At 46.1% G+C, this 19,659-nt stretch overlaps 1 protein-coding gene across 1 annotated transcript in view; it reads right to left on the reverse strand.

Moving 5' to 3' along the window:
• Window positions 1-19,659, reverse strand: part of FAM13A (family with sequence similarity 13 member A) — a 202,432-nt gene that overhangs the window by 165,121 nt on the left and 17,652 nt on the right. Inside the window, exon 4 of the mRNA XM_045017748.1 lies at window positions 13,115-13,295. Coding sequence (XP_044873683.1) covers window positions 13,115-13,295 — 181 coding nt within the window. The remainder of the gene's footprint in view (window positions 1-13,114; window positions 13,296-19,659) is intronic.

A 19,659-nucleotide genomic window follows, 5' to 3' on the forward strand; every position in this document is an offset into this window, starting at 1 on the left:
GAGATCAGGTTGGTTTGGCACGATCTACCTTTCGTATAACCATGCTGTAATTTGTCCCAGTTGCCATCGGCCTCAAGGTCCGTAACCACTCTCTCCTTTAAAATTTTTTCCATGACTTTGCATACTACAGATGTTAAACTAACAGGCCTGTAGTTACCTGGGTCACTTTTTTTCCCCTTCTTGAATATAGGAACTATATTAGCTAATCTCCAGTCAAACAGTACAACCCCCGAGTTTAGAGATTTATTAAAAATCATCGCTAACGGGCTTGCAATTTCACTCGCCAATTCCCTTAATATTCTAGGATGAAGATTATCCGGGCCCCCTGATTTACTTCCGTTAAGCTGTTCAAGTTTGGCTTCTACCTCAGATACCGTAATGTCTACCCCCATATCTTCATTACCGTCAGTCCCTCTACCACTATTCCTTAGCCCTTCATTAGCCTCATTAAAGACCGAGGCAAAATATTCGTTTAGATATTGTGCCATGCCAAGATTATCCCTAATCTCCACTCCGTTTAAAGTTTTAAGCGGTCCCACTTCTTCCTTCTTGGTTTTCTTCCTATTTATATGGCTAAAAAACCTTTTGCTATTGGTTTTAATCCCCTTCGCTAGGTCCATCTCCACCCGGCTCTTTGCCTTTCTCACTGCTTCCCTACACCCTCTGACCTCAATAAGGTAGGTTTCTTTGCTGATCCCTCCCATTTTCCAGTCCTTGTACGCTTTCTGTTTTTTCTTAATCACCCCTCTGAGACGCTTGCTCATCCAGCTCGGTCTAAAACTGCTACCTACGAACTGTTTTCCCTTTCTCGGGATACATGCCTCTGACAGCTCCTGCAACTTCAACCTGAAGTAACCCCAGGCGTCTTCCGCCTTTAGATCCCTAAATATGTTAGTCCAATCCACTTCCCTAACTAGTCGCCTTAATTTAGTAAAGTTAGCCCTTTTGAAATCGTAAACCTTAGTCTCAGATGCAATTTTGTTTATCCTTCCATTTATTTTGAAACGAATTAGCTCATGATCACTCGAGCCAAGGTTGTCCCCTACAACTATTTCCTCAACAAGGTCCTCGTTACTCACCAAAATCAGATCTAAAATGGCATCCCCCCCTCGTCGGTTCAGCAACTACTTGATGAAGGAATTCATCAGCTATCACGTCTAGGAAAAGCTGAGCCCTATTATTATTACTAGCATTTGTTTCCCAATCTATATCCGGGAAGTTAAAGTCTCCCATGATCATACAGTTCCTATTAGTATTTACCTCCTTAAAAACATTAAAGAGCTCTCTATCCATATCCAGGCTAGATCCCAGCGGTCTATAGCACACCCCAATCCCTATCCCAGGGGACGCTCTAGTAGTTTTCTTCCCCAATGTCACCATTGCCCAAACAGACTCCGTATTATCCATTGCATTGCTAGTTATTTCGTTACATTTCACCTCATTATTGACATACAATGCTACTCCCCCACCTTTACCTTTGTTTCGGTCTTTCCTAAACAGCACATACCCTTCCATACCTGTACTCCAGTCATGGCTACCGTTCCACCATGTTTCGGTTATTCCTACGATATCCGGTTTCAATTCTCGGACCAGGAGCTCCAGTTCCTCCATTTTGTTACCTAAGCTTCTCGCATTGGTGAACAAACATCCTAATTTTTGCTGTTTGGCTCCTCTCACCCTTTTCACCCAACTTGGTAGGGACACAGTACTACCAGTATGACCTGTCAGTCTAGTATCCGTCCCCCCCGTCTTCCTTATACCTAACCCTCCCCCTCTGGCTATATCTGTTGTTATCCTGTTGTTCTCACTCTCAATGTATAAATTTGGCGTGGAGAGTACCTGGACCTCTCCCAACCGTCTCCCCCCAATGTCTAGTTTAAAGCTCTTTTAATCAGATGAGCCAGCCTCCCTCCTAGAATTCTACTTCCTTCCCTACTTAGGTGGAGCCCATCCCGTGAGAACAGTTCTCTGTCCCCGAAAGCCTCCCAGTGCCCATACATCCCAAAGCCCTCCTTGTAACACCACTCCCTCAGCCAACTATTTATCGTCACGAACTTGTCACCCCTTTGGCGCCCTTCCCTAGGGACAGGTAGAATCCCACTGAAGATCACCTGAGCCTCAATTTCCTTGAGCATCTTACCCAACCTGGCATAGTCTCCCTTGATCCTCTCTAGCGAGAATCTAGCCGTGTCATTCGTTCCTACATGAAGGATGATCAACGGGTTCTTACCTGCTCCTCTTAGGATCCTTTTCAACCTCAGGTCCACATCCCGTATTTTAGTGCCCGGTAGACAGCACACCCTTCTGTTCTCCGGATCGGCCCTGGTCACAGGCCTGTCCAACCTTCTCAGTATGGAATCCCCAATCAGATAGACCTGCCTTTGCCTGGGGACAGTGCGGTCCTCTAACCTATCCTCCGTCCCCCCTGGTTGCAAGCTCCTTCCATTCCTATCATCCCTTGTGGTTCCCCTTAAGCCATCCTGCATCCTCCCTGGGCCCAAACTTGGTGCTGCCTCCATCGACTCCTCCCCTCTTTCTATCGGACTAGCCGCTCTTCTCTTTTTCCTTGCCCTCCCACCGTCAGCTACCACCTGCTGTGCCCCTTCCTCATTCTCCAAACCTTCAAACCTATTCCTTAGCTCTATTTCTCCCTCACTGGCTCTCCTTTTCCCCTTCCAGCTTCTCATGGTCACATGCTTCCACCGCCCATATTCCTCATCTGGCAGTCCCCCCCTCACTGGCCTTAGCCCCTGCTTCCTCCTGTACTCCTGGGCATTCCCCTTCAGCCACTGCTTGCCATTGCTCCATCAGCTGCTCGAACCCCCTTCTATGCTCTACCAGGGTTTCTACCTGCAGCTCTAGACCCTGGATCTTTTCCTCCAGCAGCTCTATTAGGCGGCACTTCATGCATACATAGTACTGTTCTGGGTCCCCCGCTAGGACCATGTACATACCGCAGCTGCTGCATGCTATCATCCTCAGTGTATCCTCTGCTGCTTGGCTCATGGCTGCTGCTGTCTCGGCCTCACTCGGCGTTCCTACCTGGGGAACACAGGAAACATGGTGCCGCCCCCTTCCACCTCCCCCTGTAAACTCCCACTCAAACTCCCCTGTTAGCAGCCCTGTTTGCCGGCTCCCGTGCCGCTGCCTGGCTGGGCGGCCGCTTTTATAGGCCCCTCCTCAGCCTAGCTCCGCCCCCTACTCAGGGCTCGGCTGCCCACTCAGCAGTCTGCCCCTGCTCCTCCAATGGGAACTCTCCCACTCAAACTCCCCTGTTAGCAGCCCTGTTCGCCGGCTCCCGTGCCGCTGCCTGGCTGGGCGGCAGCTTTTATAGGCCCCTCCTCAGCCTAGCTCCGCCCCCTACTCAGGGCTTGGCTGCCCGCTCAGCAGTCTGCCCCTACGGATAGATACAAGCACTGCTCCTCCAATGGGAACTCTCCCACTCAAACTCCCCTGTTAGCAGCCCTGTTCGCCGGCTCCCAATTAGCAAGATCATAATGGGCCTGAACCAAACAGAAGATTCCCATTGGCTTCAGTGGGCTTTGGATCAGGTCCACTCTGCCTACAAAGTCTCCTGTCAGATGCAACTAGCTGGAGTATTTTTCTTTGTTTCCTGTACTAAATGGTTATGTCGGTTGTTGTGCACTAATAGTAACAGTTGTCACATTCAACCCTGGAGATGGCTTAACTCCACTGAGGAACAGAGAGATTCCTATATACAACTCAAAAAGTTATTTGGATATCCTTCCAGATGCCAAGTTCTACATAGCTACACGGTTTTTTTGTTATTAATTGTAGAATATGACACGAACACTAGGCCACCACCAGCCCTGATATTCAAGGCTAGATGCTGCTCATGGCTACATTTTAGTTTATAAACCAATTATTAGTTTGTTGTGCAAGGTCTTCTCTATTTGTTTCAGCTGGGCCCATCTTTCTAAAGGCTCTCTCTTTCTGCACCATTTACACTGGGTGCTACAACTTTGCAACACTTTGTGACAGTTCACAAATACATGCGCAACTGCGTTCCAAAGGAGTCAAGGAAGTCAAATGAGCACAGTGCATTGTTCTGACCAAGTGTTTTGGCCAGCATTTAATTTACTAATAAAAATGGATCTCCATGTTGCTGACACTGAGAGCCTTGTTCATTGTTTAATAGCTTTGTTAAAAAAACCCACCCCATTAAATTGTTAATCGGGACTCATTTACCATGAATCAAACTCAAATAAGAAATGTTACTGTAAAATAATCCATAAAACAATCAAGGCCTTAAATTGTTAGTCGACAAACAGGTTCTGAAACAAACACCAAGTAATCGACACTACTAGAAATCACTTTAGCATTCACTGACCTCTCTCTTAATCAATACTGGGAAATAACAGTAGTCAGTGAGCACTGTAAAAGTGTCAACAGGTAACCTTTTAATGTTGTAATAGAAAAGAAGGGGTGCGAGGGGGAAATTGTCATGCAGCATGCAAAGCAACAATGTAAAAAAAATACTCATGATTGATCTAATAATTATTTACACACCAGTATCACATTTCTGGAATGTGTTAATTTTTAGTAGCATAAACTTTGGGGCAGTTTTGCAACTTTTGATGCCTTAACTGCTATTTCTATTCTCCTAGTTCATGTCAGAATGCAATTTTCTTTTTTGCCCTGCGAGGGCTAGAGCTTCTAGCGTGCTGCTAGTCTGCCTCCGTCTTTACATGAAGAAATTAAGAAAAAGTCAAGGGTTTGGACATGAAAATCTCCACCAGTTCAAACAGCTGCTGCGATGTATAGATTATGAAGTAGGATTGACAGAAATGGAAGAGATGTTCGAGGAACTAGGAGAGTATTACAAACAACAGTATTCAAATCAGAGCTACAAAAATAAATCCCTTATTATCCTAATTCAAAATACGCTCTTACTAAATATTTCACTTTGGACTATACTGGAACTGGAATTAGTGGTTAGGATTTACTGAACTCCTCTTCCTCCCAGCTCCACTCCTCAGTGGACAAATCAGCATGTCTGCAACTCTTAGCTTTTGCCCACGCTCAGGAATAGCCTTATTCAGCAATAGATACAGCTGCACCAATGCTGACTCCCAAGCGTAGACAAAGGCATGCAAGGGTTTGCACAGACGGAGCTCATGGAGGTTTATCCCTTCCCATAATCGGGGTAAAACCTGATTAGCTCAATCACTGCAAAACTCGGTTTGCCCTTGTCTACTCTTAGGGGTCAGTCCCAGCACAGCTCCATCAACTGCTTAATCGGAGCAATTCCCGACTGCCGACAAGACTTTGGGGGAGACCAGGAAACCTACATTTTTATTATATTTTTCTTGGCTTCACAATGGCATGTGGTATGGCCTTGTCCAAATAAAAACAGACATACACTGGAGGGACCACACCATGCCCTCCTGTGGATATACCCATGGGAGGTGTACAGAGGACCTAGGTGATTCTAAGAAGCTCACCTATGGAGTTCCCATCTAATGCATCTTCCATAAAGGAAAGAATTTCCTAATCCCCACAGATCCTCACGTTGGCAAGATGGTCTACTTCGATGCACAGTCAGTTCCTACATGCTCCTCCTCTCCCCTCCCTTCACCCCCACAGGAGCATGCCACCATTCACCACCCATCCTGTTTTTACACAAAATTCCCTTTTCTAACTGGCATGCAGGCATGGACCTTTCCAGCAGCACTCACTTAGGTATGAATATCAACTCGGTTGTCGGCAGACTCTGCAGAGTAAAATGCAACAGAGTGCAGCTGCATCCCAGCTCCATCTCTGCACCGCAGCCCCCGTAGAAGACCTTCCATGAACCCTCTCCCTCCCAAGTAGAAGAGGCCTGATCAGGGGTATGGAGCTCAGGGGATGATTGGGCAAGCTAAGCTAAAGAAGAAGGGAAGTCTCAGAGGAAAATATCCCATTGCTAACTAAGCTCCACTCCACGGATCAGACTAGGAAACTCTCCTGTACTATTTCCAAGCAATGTAACCAGCATCACTGGGCAACTTATATCAGCACTTACAGTTGGATGCATGAGCTTCTCCCTCCCAACACAAACCTCTGTGTGGGGGGAAAAAGAACCAACAATATTGTTCATCTACTTCAGAATGAGATAGGTTTGTTCAGGACAGAAACCCTGGGGTGACACACAGTGTACGGTTAGCCAGAGAACCCGGACAGGGGGACTAGGAGACGAGGCAGTGCACTGCCCCCCCTTACAGGTGACCATCCATGAGCCGACATTTAGCGCTTCCTGAGCTCAAAAACAGGACACGTCTGGGGTGCCTCTGGTACTAGATGCAAAGAAGGCAGGGAAGGGCAGCGTGAGGCCAGAGCCTTGGTCCTACATTCCCCTGCCACGCTAGCCAGGAGAGCTGAACAGGATGCAATACCACTGATTTTCAGTTTCATGCACTTACACAACCAGAGAACTGGGCTGAAGAAATCTGAATTATTGCTCGCGGTTTAGAACCTCTTTCTCCTCACTATAGTGTATAATTACCTATCACCAGCAGATCTCTGAACAGCTGAGGACCATTCCTTCAACAGCACCATGCTGCTAGAAGAATGGGTCTGATGAAATGCTTAAAAGAATTTTCTTGGGTTGAAAATAAACGTGGACTTATTATAATAAGAATCTACATCTCTTCTCTTTGACATGTCTCGCTCTTGTAAAGATATAGCAGCCAACTGTCAAAAGCTAAGAAGAAAAATAAGCCAACGGGGACCGGCACCTGCATGTCTTACCTTTGGGAGATTAGCATCAGCGGTGAATACCAGACATTTTTCTCAAACCAGAGTACTGTTTAATTTTAGCAGCTGGAACAAAGCATGACAACAAGCTTATAGGCGTGTCTGTCTGACCCAAGCCCCATCACCCTGTGGCAGGGGGCCAGGGAGGTTTCGATTTTTCAGACCCTCCAGTGGAGCATGTCTCTGTATCAATTTGTTCCCAAGGGACAGTTCCCTGATAATGACTCCCTTGCCCAAGAGAGGGACTACTGAATTTCTTAGTGTCCTTCGGAGCTTCTGGATCCCAGCCGTGGCAAAACAAGGCTTATTACTTTGCTAGTACTTCCCAGCTAATAGCTCAGGCAGGAGGCTGCTCATCTGGGGCCATTGTGTTGCCTTCCTGTTAGTTTCCTATCAGCCATGCTATTAAACTAAACCAGCCTACACAGAAAACATTCTCCTAACTCATTTACAGTCATACTGTTACCATCCCCAACACTGGTTAACACATAGTATTTGTAATTGAATACAGACCAGCCCCATGTCCTCTCAGTCACTTTGACCTCAAAACAACAGTAACTAGGCATAGGGGCTTTATCTTTTCTGTACAGAGAACTACACTGACCTGGTATTTTGATCTTTTCTTTTTTTCCACTTGAGAAGTATCATAGAATCATAGAATCTCAGGGTTGGAAGGGACCTCAGGAGGTCATCTAGTCCAAGCCCCTGCTCAAAGCAGGACCAAACCCAACTAAATCATCCCAGCCAGGGCTTTGTCAAGCCTGACCTTAAAAACCTCTAAGGAAGGAGATTCCACTACCTCCCTAGGTAACCCATTCCAGTTCTTCACCACCCTACTAGTGAAAAAGTTTTTCCTAATATCCAACCTAAACCTCCCCCTCTGCAACTTGAGACCATTACTCCTTGTTCTGTCAGTAGTGAATAAAAAGGTGGAAACGCACAGAATCATGGCACTTCACTTTCCTTGGCATAACACTCACTTTTCCTTTGTCTCTAAATTCTGACCATTGCCAACACCAGTGGCAGAGCTCTAGTACAGATCAGACAGCAGCACTGTAACCACCCAATCCTTCAACCCTTTCACAGCAGGTCTAAAACACCAGCAGCTTCCCGGCCACCATCTATGCTAGCACTCCCCATTGCTATCATGGTGCAGCTGGCAGCAATGATGGAGAATTTTAGGCAAATAAATCTAATCCACACTAGGCTAAAGGCATCCCCGTCTGCCCTGTGTCCAGGCACATCCCTCAGCTCTAGCATACCAAATACTTCAGTGGATTTCAAACTTATCTGCTTTTCTTTGGAAGTTTTCCATTCCCACCTGTGGGTTCATGCTACCTTTTCCTTCCCTCCTCATCAAAATACATCATTGGATGGACACTTCTTCTTGAGAGTCATTCATTAAGAAAATGAACGAGGAGTCATGAGGAGTTGAAGGCTATAATGCAGAACTTCACTTTCTTCTTGTAAAGCTTTTTATTCTGCTTTGTTAAAAAAATTAACTTCTCTGCTTGCTCACTGATGAACAAGACCACAGATTCCAATGACAAAAAGAAGCCCAAAAAGAACATATTTTTTAATATTCAATGTCCTGCATAGCTGCTGTGATACCCATTTCTAGAGCTGGGTGGCAGCACTCTTCCTGTCCTGTGAAGCTTTGAGATTTCAGATATATTCCCGTTGCACATCAAGGAAAAACCCAAGACTTTTCAACATTTTTTTTAAACAAAAAACCAAAGATACACCCAACCCAAACTAGCCAAGAGGCTGGTGGTCAGAGCACTCACCTGGGATGTGGCAGACCCAGCTTCAAGTCCTGCCTGATTCAGAGCAGACACTTGAACCTGGGTCTCCCATCACCCAGGCGAGTGTTCTGACCAGAAATTCCACCCTGGACCTCAGAAACCTTCCCCAACGAAAGTTGCACTGAAACTTGCCCATTTCCAGGAAAAGTTTCAGTTTCAACAAAGCAGCATTTTCCAATAAAAATCTTCAGTCACACAATTCATGACCATTTCTATCCCTGTGTGTAAGTGTTGGTAAATGTTAGCTTCTTAATGGTGACCCACATATGTGATGCTGTATAAACCAATGTTTGCAATCCTGTGGTACTGAGGGGTTTTTTTTTGATTCCAGTAATGAATGAAGACTAACACTATAAAATTTACAAGATTATCTGTAACTTTCAGGTTTATTTATGGGCTCTTCAACTCTAAGAAAACCAAACACATGTCCCCACCACCAACAGGCTGGTTAAAGTTTCAAACAGCAATAATTTGACACAGAGTCATAGAAGATTAGGGTTTGAAGAGACCTCAGGAGGTCATCTAGTCCAACCCCCTTGTGACGGTCCATGCCCCTAGGGTCAGGTCAGCGTGGGCTATCCATCACAGTTTGCAAAGCAGCCCTTCGGCACAGGGCGGCGTGGCCTCAGCGGCCAGAGTCTATAGCGCCCTCTCTGGTAAAGGGCGGCGTGGCCTAATGACCAGAGTCTATGGAGCCCCCTTTGGAGTAGGGTGGCATGGCCCAACGGACAGAGTCTATAGCACCCTCTTTAGTGTAGGGAGGCTTGGCCTAACAGCCAAATTCTACAAAACAACCCTTTGGCGCCAAGTAGCATGGCCTAGTGGCCAGAGTCTATGGCGTTGGGATTTGATAGCCCCAGTGGGGGGGGCTCGGGCCCTCCCGACTCCACCGTGCCCTGACCCAGGGCCCTAGCAGTGGCGGAGCGGCTTGCCACTGACTCAGCGGGGGAGGGGAGGTCCTACCAAAACACGCTGAGTTTCCCTGGGTGGCAGGTACCACTCTGCCACCCTCCCTGGGTCACTTCCGACCAGAGTCTGTGTTGGGGTTTCCCATGAGACGTCAGGTCCTCTGTGTTCGACAGGTCCAGTGGTCTCCAGGGTCTCCTCCAGTCACCGGGGTGCAGGCGGGCCATGAACAGCTTCAATGCACAGCGTAGTCAGAGGCTGTGGCTGGCTCTCCACAGGAGCTTCCCAAGCAGGTCCTTCCCCTGGGGCCTCCCACCCAGAATGAGCTGGTCTCTCTCCCTTTATACTACTAGAGCACTTGGAGCATGCCCAGTCTTGCCAGGGAGGCAGGACTTCCGCTGTCAATACCTGGGGCTTAACCCTGTCTGGGCTAGTGCAAGGTAAGCGGGCCCCGTCACACTCCTGCTCAGAGCAGGACTAACACCAACTAAATCATCCCACCCAGGGCTTTGTCAAGCCAGGCCTTAAAAACCTCTAAGGAAGGAGATTCTCCCTAGGTAACCCATTCCAGTGCTTCACAGCCCTCCTAGTGAAATAGTGTTTCCTAATATCCAACCTAGACCTCCCTGACTGCAACTTGAGACCATTTCTCCTTGTTCTGACATCTGCCACCACTGAGAACAGCCTAGCTCCATCCTCTTTGGAACCCCCTTTCAGGTAGTTGAAAGCAGCTATCAAATCCCCCCTCGCTCTTCTCTTCTGCAGACTAAATAACCCCAGTTCCCTCAGCTTCTCCTTGTAAGTCGTGTGCCCCAGCCCCCTAATCATTTTCGTTGCCCTCCACTGGACTCTGTCCAATTTGTCCACATCCTTTCTGTAGTGTGGGGCTACAAACTGGACGCAATACTTCAGATGTGGCCTCACCAGTGCCAAATAGAGGGGAATAATCACTTCCCTTGAGCTGCTGGCAATGCTCCTACTAATGCAGCCCAATATGCTGTTAGCCTTCTTGGCAACAAGGGCACACTGCTGACTCATATCCAGCTTCTCATCCACTGTAATCTCCAGGTTCTTTTCTGCAAAACTGCTGCTTAGCCAGTCAGTCCCCAGCCTGAAGCAGTGCATGGGATTCATCCATCCTAAGTGCAGGACTCTGCACTTGTCCTTGTTGAACCTCATCAGATTTCTTTTGGCCCAATTCTCCAATTTGTCTAGGTCACACTGGACCCTATCCCTACCCTCCAGCACATCTACCTCTCCCCACAGCTTAGTGTCATCCGCGAACTTGCTGAGGGTGCAATCTATCCCATCATCCAGATCATTAATGAAGATGTTGTACAAAACTGGCCCCAGGAGCACTCCGCTTGATACCGGCTGCCAACTAGACATCGAGCTGTTGATCACTACCCGTTGAGCTTGACAACCTAGCCAGCTTTCTATCCACCTTATAGTCCATTCATCCAATCCATACTTTTTAACTTGCTGGCAAGATTACTATAGGAGACCGTATCAAAAGCTTTGCTGAAGTCAAGATATATCACGTCCACTGCTTTTCCCATATCCACAGAGCCAGTTATCCTCATCGTAGAGGGCAATCACGTTGGTCAGGCATGACTTGCTCTTGATGAATCCATGCTGACTGTTCCTGATCACCTTCCTCTCCTCCAACTGCTTCAAAATGGTTTCCTTGAGGACCTGCTCCATGATTGTTCCAGCGACTGAGGTGAGGCTGACTGGTGTGTAGTTCCCCAGGTTCTCCTTCTTCCCTTTTTTAAAGATGGGCACTATATTTGCCTTTTTCCAATCATCCAGGACCTCCCCCAATCGCCACAAGTTTTCAAAGATAATGGTCAATGGCTCTGCAAACACACCAGCCAATTCCCTCAGCTCCCTCAGATCCATTAGATCTGGACCCATGGACTTATGCATGTCCAGCTTTTCTAAATAGTCCTTAACCTGTTCTTTCACCACTGAGGGCTGCTCACCTCCTCCCCATACTGTGTTGCCCAGCACAGCCGTGTGGGAGCTGACCTTATCTGTGAAGACCGAGGAAAAAATGCATTGAGTACTTCAGCTTTTTCCACATCATCTGTCACTAGGTTGCCTCCCCCATGCATTAAGGGTCCCACACTTTCCCTGACCTTTTTCTTGTTGCTAACATGCGTGTAGAAACCCTTCTCGTTACCCTTCACATCCCTTGCTAGCTGCAACTCCAATTGTGCTTTGGCCTTCCTGATTACACTCCTGCATGCTCGAGCAATATTTTTATACTTCTCCCTAGTCATCTGACCAAGTTTCCACTTCTCGTAAGCTTCCTTTTTGTGTTTAAGCTCACCGAAGATTTCACTGTTAAACCAAGCTGGTCGCCTGCCATATTTGCTATTCTTTCTACACATCAGAATAGTTCGTTCCTGTGCCCTCAATCAGGCTTCTTTAAATTACAGCCAGCTTTCCTGGACTCCTTTCCCCCTCATATTAGCCTCCCAGGGGATCCTGCCCATCAGTTCTCTATGAGAGTCAAAGTCTGCTTTTCTGAAGTCCACGGTCCGTATTTTCTTACTTATGTGAGGATCCTGAACTCAACCATCTCATGGTCACTGCTGCCCAGGTTGCCACCCACTTCTACTTCCCCTACCAAGTCTTCCCTGTTTGTAAGCAGCAGGTCAAGAGGAGAACAGCCCCTGGTTGGTTTCTCCAGTAATTGCACCAGGAAGTTGTCCCCAACACTCTCCAAAACCTTCCTGGATTGCCTGTGCATTCCTGTATTGCTCTCCCAGCAGATGTCCAGGCAGCACTGACTGAGAACACTCATCACTTAACGCAGTGCAGTTATCTAAAATAATCATTGTTCTGACAACTACCTGGGATTTTGAATCATGGAGGTTAATGGCTATAAGAACAAGTGAGCAGGAAGCAACTCTGCATCTCTGTGCAGGCTCCTATGATCTGAAGCTCCTGCACAACATACGCTGAAGTTCACGTTAGCCCTGGAGGAGTCCATTACATCCTTGCCTCCAGAAAGGAGGAGGAGTCTGGACCAGAAGGAAGCAGTCAGCAGAATCAATGAATCTCATGGCAAGTCCCACTTGCTCTCTGCAGAGCCTCATCCCTCCAGATAGGTCTCTGGACCCTCTAGGAGCACAGCTCCCATCAGCACCACAGCGCCATTGGATCTGGATCACACACTCCTAAATCAAGAGGGTTTGCATGTCTCGCCACCTGGAAGCCTGGAGCAGGCAGCATCCACCAGTTGCTCTGTGATGCCATCTTCCCTAAATGCCCTCTCTCTAGATGTTGTGCAGAGAAGCCTCCATGGTGTGTGGCAGAAAAGGAAGAATGTTGAGTAGATGCAACTTTCTTCCTTCTAAAAATTTGGGGGATTTTCTGCTCCATTTTTCTCCTGTTTACATCACCTAACAAACTGCTTAAAAAAAGTGTTTCAAAATGCCAACAAATTCCCTCCCCCCCCCCCCAAAAGGACAACCCAAACCCCAAATGTTACCCTTAAAGTCTGCATCCGTTGTTTAGGGAATTTATAGGATCAACGGAAACGGTGAGAATTCTGATCTGCGTCTCTTGCCACCTGCTTCAAAATGTGCTCAGCTGAAGTGACAGAAAGGAGGGGAAAAAAACCCCCACAAACTTACTGAAAACAACTTGGTCCAAAAATGGTGGCCAGATTGAAAATGTTCATTCTGTTCACCGTGTGATGCTCAGCAACTCGGGTCAAGAACCGGCACAGATACTTCAGCAGGCAGTAGTTGGCATCAGGTAGCTCTTTTATGAGTTCTTTCAAGTTGTTCTCCTTCTCAGCATCATTTCTAGGATCTGGGAAGAAGAGGGGGAGGAGAACATGGTTTCTGAGCTCGATCCTTCATCACCTCCAATTTATTGATGGACATTAACTAAAGTAATTAAATGGACAGGATCAGATTCTTTTGTAAGGGCTGCTCTCCACACAAACCTGCACTGAAATAACTAAATCGGAAACTGATGCAAGCTTGTGTGCAGATCAGCCCTTATTTACACAGGATTAAATCCAGATTAACTCAATTAAACTCGGTGCAGTTATGCCTGTGCGACAAACCTCTGCCCACAAATCCTGCCTCAAAACAAACTTTTGCCATTCAATCAACCTGTCGTCTTTTTCTAATCCACCTCTCCAAACAGTGCACCCATGGCACTCGTATATGGGAACTTCCTGTTCATCTTATTAGACTGAAATTTCTTTGGGCGGGACACTAAACGCATTCTGTGCAATAAAACAAATCATCTGGGCTTGAAACACTTGCCTGAAACCTCTCAGCCGAAGCAGGGCTGGATTTACACTCAGGCACCTCTAGGCACAGCATCTTCAATGCCCCCCCCCCCCTTACAACTGACCCTGTTTTCTGTAAAAAATGAAACTTTTAACCCACTTTTAACTTTTAGGCACCCCTAGAATGCTGGCGTCCCTTGGCACATGCCCTCCTGTGCCTAATGAGAAATCCGGCTCTGAGCCTAAGGACTAACCAGAGCGAAACTGCCATCACAACACTCAGAGCCTCTCTCGCTGTAGTTTATTCTGTACTGGTTATTTGACATTGTATTTATTTGCACGTTCATACCTTTGTGTTATACTTTGGTGCCCTTCTTCTTGGCTTCACTACACTTTCTTTCCCACATATCACCACATCTTTTCTTAAGGGCTTTTTTTGTGGGGCAGGGGGGGCTACGATTCCCCTTTCCCCTCTCCACTGTACTTGACTATCTTCTCCCCTTTCTTCTTTCACTAGTCACAACATCTCTTTCTTTGTACCATACTTCTCTAATTTATCCTACCGCTTTCTCCCGCTCATCCAGTCCATGGGCTCTTTCCCAATCCCAGAGGATGGATCTTGGATACTGCGTCTTGCTGCAGTTCTCCCATTCCCTTTGCTCCGTGGCTGTACGAAGAAGGTCTCTGTGCTACCCTATCCCTCCCTCAATCTTTGGGTTTCAGTTCCCCTCCTCATGATTAGCTCCAGTGATATTTGATTAGTGCTTGTGAAGTGTTCAAATGCCATAGCAAGAAGTACCATAAGAACAGCTAATAAACATATTCGTAAAAATGTACATTAGACTTTTCAAAACTTTTTTTTTTTAAACTCTGACCCCCTTTTTCTTGATCATTTGTTTTAGTATAGCACAAAAAACCCAGTTGTATAAGAATGATCTATAGAGCGAGCAAGAACTGCATGATGGTTCAGGTGTTGTATAGTTCCTGAACTACAATTTTACCATTCTGTTATTGGAATACGTTTTGGCAAATACTCCTTGAAGTGTACTTTCATATAGGTCCAATTCTGTAACCTTTGCTCACGCTGAAAAACATTTATATGAGCAGTCTTGCTGAAGTCAAAGGGCTCAGTCACAGGTGTAAGTGTGACTTATGTAAGGAGTGCGGAATCAGGACTGTTTGGGGAAACAGGAAATGTAGCTCTATTGCTGTATTCTATATGTAAACAAGTCTTTTTTTCCCTGTGTACAAATGGAAAAAGAAAGGGCGATGTTTGTTAGTAGCTATGTTTTGTGGGTGAAACTGCAGCGTGCTATTGGTGTCTCTAATGTGAATTTGCACACCTGTGGATTTTTAGAAGAAATTGCATGAATTGTGAGGGTATTATATTACAAGTAGAGCTGGGAAGCGAATGAGAATTGCATTTTGTGGAGAATTTCGAGATTCTGAAATTCTGTTTTATTCCGAATTGGAACAAAATGCAGACATGTCAAAAGTTCTCTGATTTTTTAAAAAAGTAATTTTGGATCAATAAGATGATTTTGTTTTGACAAAATCATTTCGGTCAGAAATGTTGCTTTGCTTCTACCTAGTTTTAATGCTGCAGGTAAAACTGACAGGTAACCAAGTTTTTTTATCCTCTGTGATTGAGTTAAGATATATTCAGTAACACTTATAGCTCCTCATGTTTCTTTCTTGCTACTGGAGAGGCATCCTTTCTCCATGTAACCCCAGTTGAACTCTTCTATCTCCCTGATACTGACCTACTTTGTCAGGGATGGACAACTGGGGCCGTACCCAATCTACCGGATAACTTTTCGTGGCCTGAACTGTACCAGCTCAGGGCAGGCAATCCGGCAGCACCAGGGCCAAGAAGGAGGCAGGACATGGAGTCACAAGGGGAGGCCCAACCTGTGCGCAGACGTGCATGTCACATGATGCTGTGGCAAGAGCCAACGGGCCGAAGCAGAGAGCCATGCCACCTCTTCAGGACAGCAGCCACCCTGAGGGGTGAGCACAGGGGTGGGCTCACTCTCCACACTCCTACCCAGACCCTCCCCAGGACCTGACCTCTCTCCCCCATCACATCGCATCCCCAGGCCCACCAAGGGTTTTAGTGGATTTTGTCACCATGTACTACCTTAAAGTTGCCCATCCCTGTACTATGTGTTCCTAGCAGAAGAGTATCTTGTCCCAAAGCAGCTAGTGGTTTGACGAGAGAATACATAATGCTGTGAGTCAAAAGAGCTTCTTTAGTTCAAGAGGTAAAGCCTTTTGGTTTTGGAACAAAACGTCCTCTGGTTAAGTCCCAACTAGGTCAGGGACTTCTGAGACCTGTGTCTGGTAAACAGCCTAAACCATGCATGTTCTGTCTGAGGTAGCTCAGCAAGTGCCTACTGGAACAATAGACATGCCAAGTATGTGCTGCTTTGGAACAGTTCTCTGTTTTGTGCACTCTGTGCAGAGTGTTTTGCAAAAGAAGGAAAAGGACATTGTGTTGCGGGTTTGCCTTCTCATGGCTGGAGGCTAGGATAGAGGATACATAAAATGCGGTTACTTCTACTGACAGCAGAGATGGAGGTTCTGCTTTAGCACTAATGCCTGAACTGATGTTTTTGAACTAGTGCCCTCAGTTTCAAATACCAGTAGAGGACAATTCCATACACTAAGTCACAGGTACAAGGACTTTCAAGGCAATCATATTTTTGGCTTACATTTTCCCAAACCTCTTTAACAGAGACTGTGAAAACAAAAAAGGAGTTGGTGTTTTTAAAATACTTCTGTGTCCAGTAACTATTTTCAGGGTGAATTACAGAGTACCCTGGGGAAAGAAGAGCGTTAGGAAGAAAAATATGAATGAGCAACATTGTTAAAACTGCCACAGTTTGGGGACTGAGGGCATGATCGTTAGGTTGGGATATGCTTTATATTTTGCACAGTCAGACATTCTTACAGTTAAAAATTAAACAAGACTTATCTTGTATGTCATTTAGGAAGGCCAGGCAATAAATGTTCTCACATCTGTCACTCAATATAGTTTCTCATAAATTAGATTAACTGGAATTACAGCATGCTGAAATACCAGCGACAACTGTTTCTCAGGCTATGGTTTAATGCAGGGGTCGGCAACCTCTGGCATGTGGCTAGCCAGGGTAAGCATCCTGGCGGGCCGGGCCAGTTTATTCACCTGCCGCGTCAGCAGGTTCGGCCGATTGCGGCTCCTACTGGTCGCGGTTCGCCGTCCCAGGCCAACGGGGGCAGCGTGAAGCTGCGGCCAGCACATCCCTCGGCCCACGGCGCTTCCCACCGCCTCCACTGGCCTGGGACGGCGAACCGCGACCAGTAGGAGCCGCAATCGGCTGAACCTGCTGACGCGGCAGGTAAATAAACTGGCCCGGCCCGCCAGAGTGCTTACCCTGGCGAGCCGCGTGCCAGAGGTTGCCGACCCCTGGTTTAGTGATTATGTGATGTACTGATTTGAGAAGCCCTTTAAAAAAAATTTTTCCAATGCACATTACAAATTAAGCTTATTGCTATCTCTTTTTACACTACAGGCTTAAATCAGAAATCATTCATGGTTTGTGTTGTCAAATGTATGTGTAAACATACCTGACAATTCCAGCACACAAATTAATTTTAATTGTGCTTTTCTCTCTGCAACCAAAAGCTAGTTTCTTCCTCAAAGGGAAAAGTCAAACATTGCATGGAGCAGATTTGCAAAATTCTTCTCACCCACTTAAACTAGGACAAGAAATTTTTTTGGAAAGACATATGTTAAAATATCATTAGATCCCTTATTATCATCCATCAGCATACGGTGAGACAGTAGGGTTTTTTTCTCTCTCTCTTTTTTTTCCTCTCTTTCTTTTAACTGGGGCTGGTAAAACTTATGACAATTTTGTAAGGCTGGGATAATAATAAGGAAGTTAATAGTATCTCAGTTTGCACAGATAATTGCGTATCCCTTTGGTTTGATGACTAACTACCTTTTTGTTTTAACAACAACTGGTTAAAAAGCCAGGTCAGTATCACGGCCACGTTGCCAGCACATTAGAATTAAACCTCCACAAATACTTCTGATTAGGCAGCAAACACTGCCTACTATTCTAAATATTTGTTCCCCTAAGAAGCTTACAGTTATGGTCAGTAAAGCCAAATCCTAACATTCAGGGAAAACATGTCTCCTCACACCTAACTACCTGATTAGGAAATGCCTTTGAGAGCTAATTGTCTCTCTCACCTTCCAACTGGCAACTGAGATTGTTAGGTACTTTTCCATCTACTGAAGGCTCTTTCATCCCTGGAAAAACTGGCAAGATGCTAATCCCCTCTACGCTATATTTTGAAGCCAGGAGGGCACTCTTGCTGTAAACAAAGCTACCAACATCACAGCAGCAGACTTAATTCAATGGGTTTGATTTCCCTATTCATTAAGTGTACTACCCTGCAAGGTATTGATCAGGAGCAGCAGGCGTATTTAGCCCTGGGCAGGATCCAACCCATGGCCCTCGCCCAGCATTACTCTGATCTTAGGTGTGCCATGTCCAGTGATTTCAGGAGAAGCTCAGATTGTTCAGCTGTCAGAGAGAAACTGTCTGGGCACGAGAGCACATTTCCACTGAGCAGCGTGAAGCACCGATCCCTCTTCTCCTTCACTGAACAGGCATCCATATAGTGGCTTCTCCTCATCAATCTGAAAGGGGGATAGGTAAAGGTGGGTGCTCTCTCTTGACACCCCCTGCAAGGCGGGGTGCGGAGGTGGAGGGAGAGACGCTTGAGAGGGGCTGGAAGTCAAGCCCTCCCTTGCCACCACAATTTAAAAAAAGAGGCACAAATCTACACTCCATTTTATTCAGTCATCTTAATACTTACAATAAATATAAAGACTGATGAATTGGGAGGAGGCCAGGAAAGACACACATAGCATTGCACGGGCTTTGTAAATGTGTTAGGGTAAATCTGTCTCAACCACACTTCACAGTATCTCTCCAAATGGGGCAATCTCTTTGCAGCCTACCAGAGGGCACAAATGTTTTCGTGCCATGACAACCAAGCACACAAACTACTCCTGGCTTGTCTGGTCATCTGCTGTTCAAGTTTTCTATTCCATTTTAAATCGAGCATTAAGAACTACTTAACAACTAGCGGACAGCACAGAAAACACAATTATTTCTAGAGTGCCACTGCTGTTCACAGTACTATATAGACAAGTAAATAGCAAATAGGCAAAGTCCCTGTCTCAGGACTTCACAATCTAAAGCTCTGATCCTTATGCACATGCTCAACTTTATGCACTGTGAGTAATCTTACTGAAGTCAGTAACTTTTATGGATTTTGTATATCCTATGGGCTTCAATAAGACTACATACAATGCACAAAAGTTAAGCATTTGCTTAAGTCTTTGCAGCATTGTGGTCTAAATTACCTGGTGATCATTGTAACAACACATGAAGCCCCGGATTTTTAAGGAAGCACAGCTCCAATTTAGGCACTTGAATCAGGGCCCTATTTTCAGAAGTGCTCAGCAGCCAGCAGCTCTGACTGTGACACATAAAGGCCAGATTTTCAAAAACAGTACAGGATCCAGCGTGCTGAGCTCTTTTGAAAATCTGGCCCTAACTGGTGGAAAGGAGGAGGAAAGGTAAGAGGGAACAAGAGGAACGTGAAAGCTGCTCTGAGGTGAGTATAGTGACAGCAAGGTTTGCCTAGCTTGTGTGTGAGCACGCATATTATTTAAAAAAAACAAACAACTTTTCAGCCAACAAGAGAGCAGAGACGAACAAGAGAAGCTCAGCTAGAAGAAGTGAGCTTTGATGGAGGACTTGAAGAAAGGAGAAGAGAGAAGTTGGAGGAAAAGGGAGCTACTTTCAGGCACAATGCACAGCATCAAGAAATGCACAGAACTGTGACTGGGGCATTAAAGAGAGAGAAGTA

The sequence above is a fragment of the Mauremys mutica genome, chromosome 5 (assembly GCF_020497125.1).
Source record: "Mauremys mutica isolate MM-2020 ecotype Southern chromosome 5, ASM2049712v1, whole genome shotgun sequence".
Taxonomy (NCBI): domain Eukaryota; kingdom Metazoa; phylum Chordata; order Testudines; family Geoemydidae; genus Mauremys; species Mauremys mutica.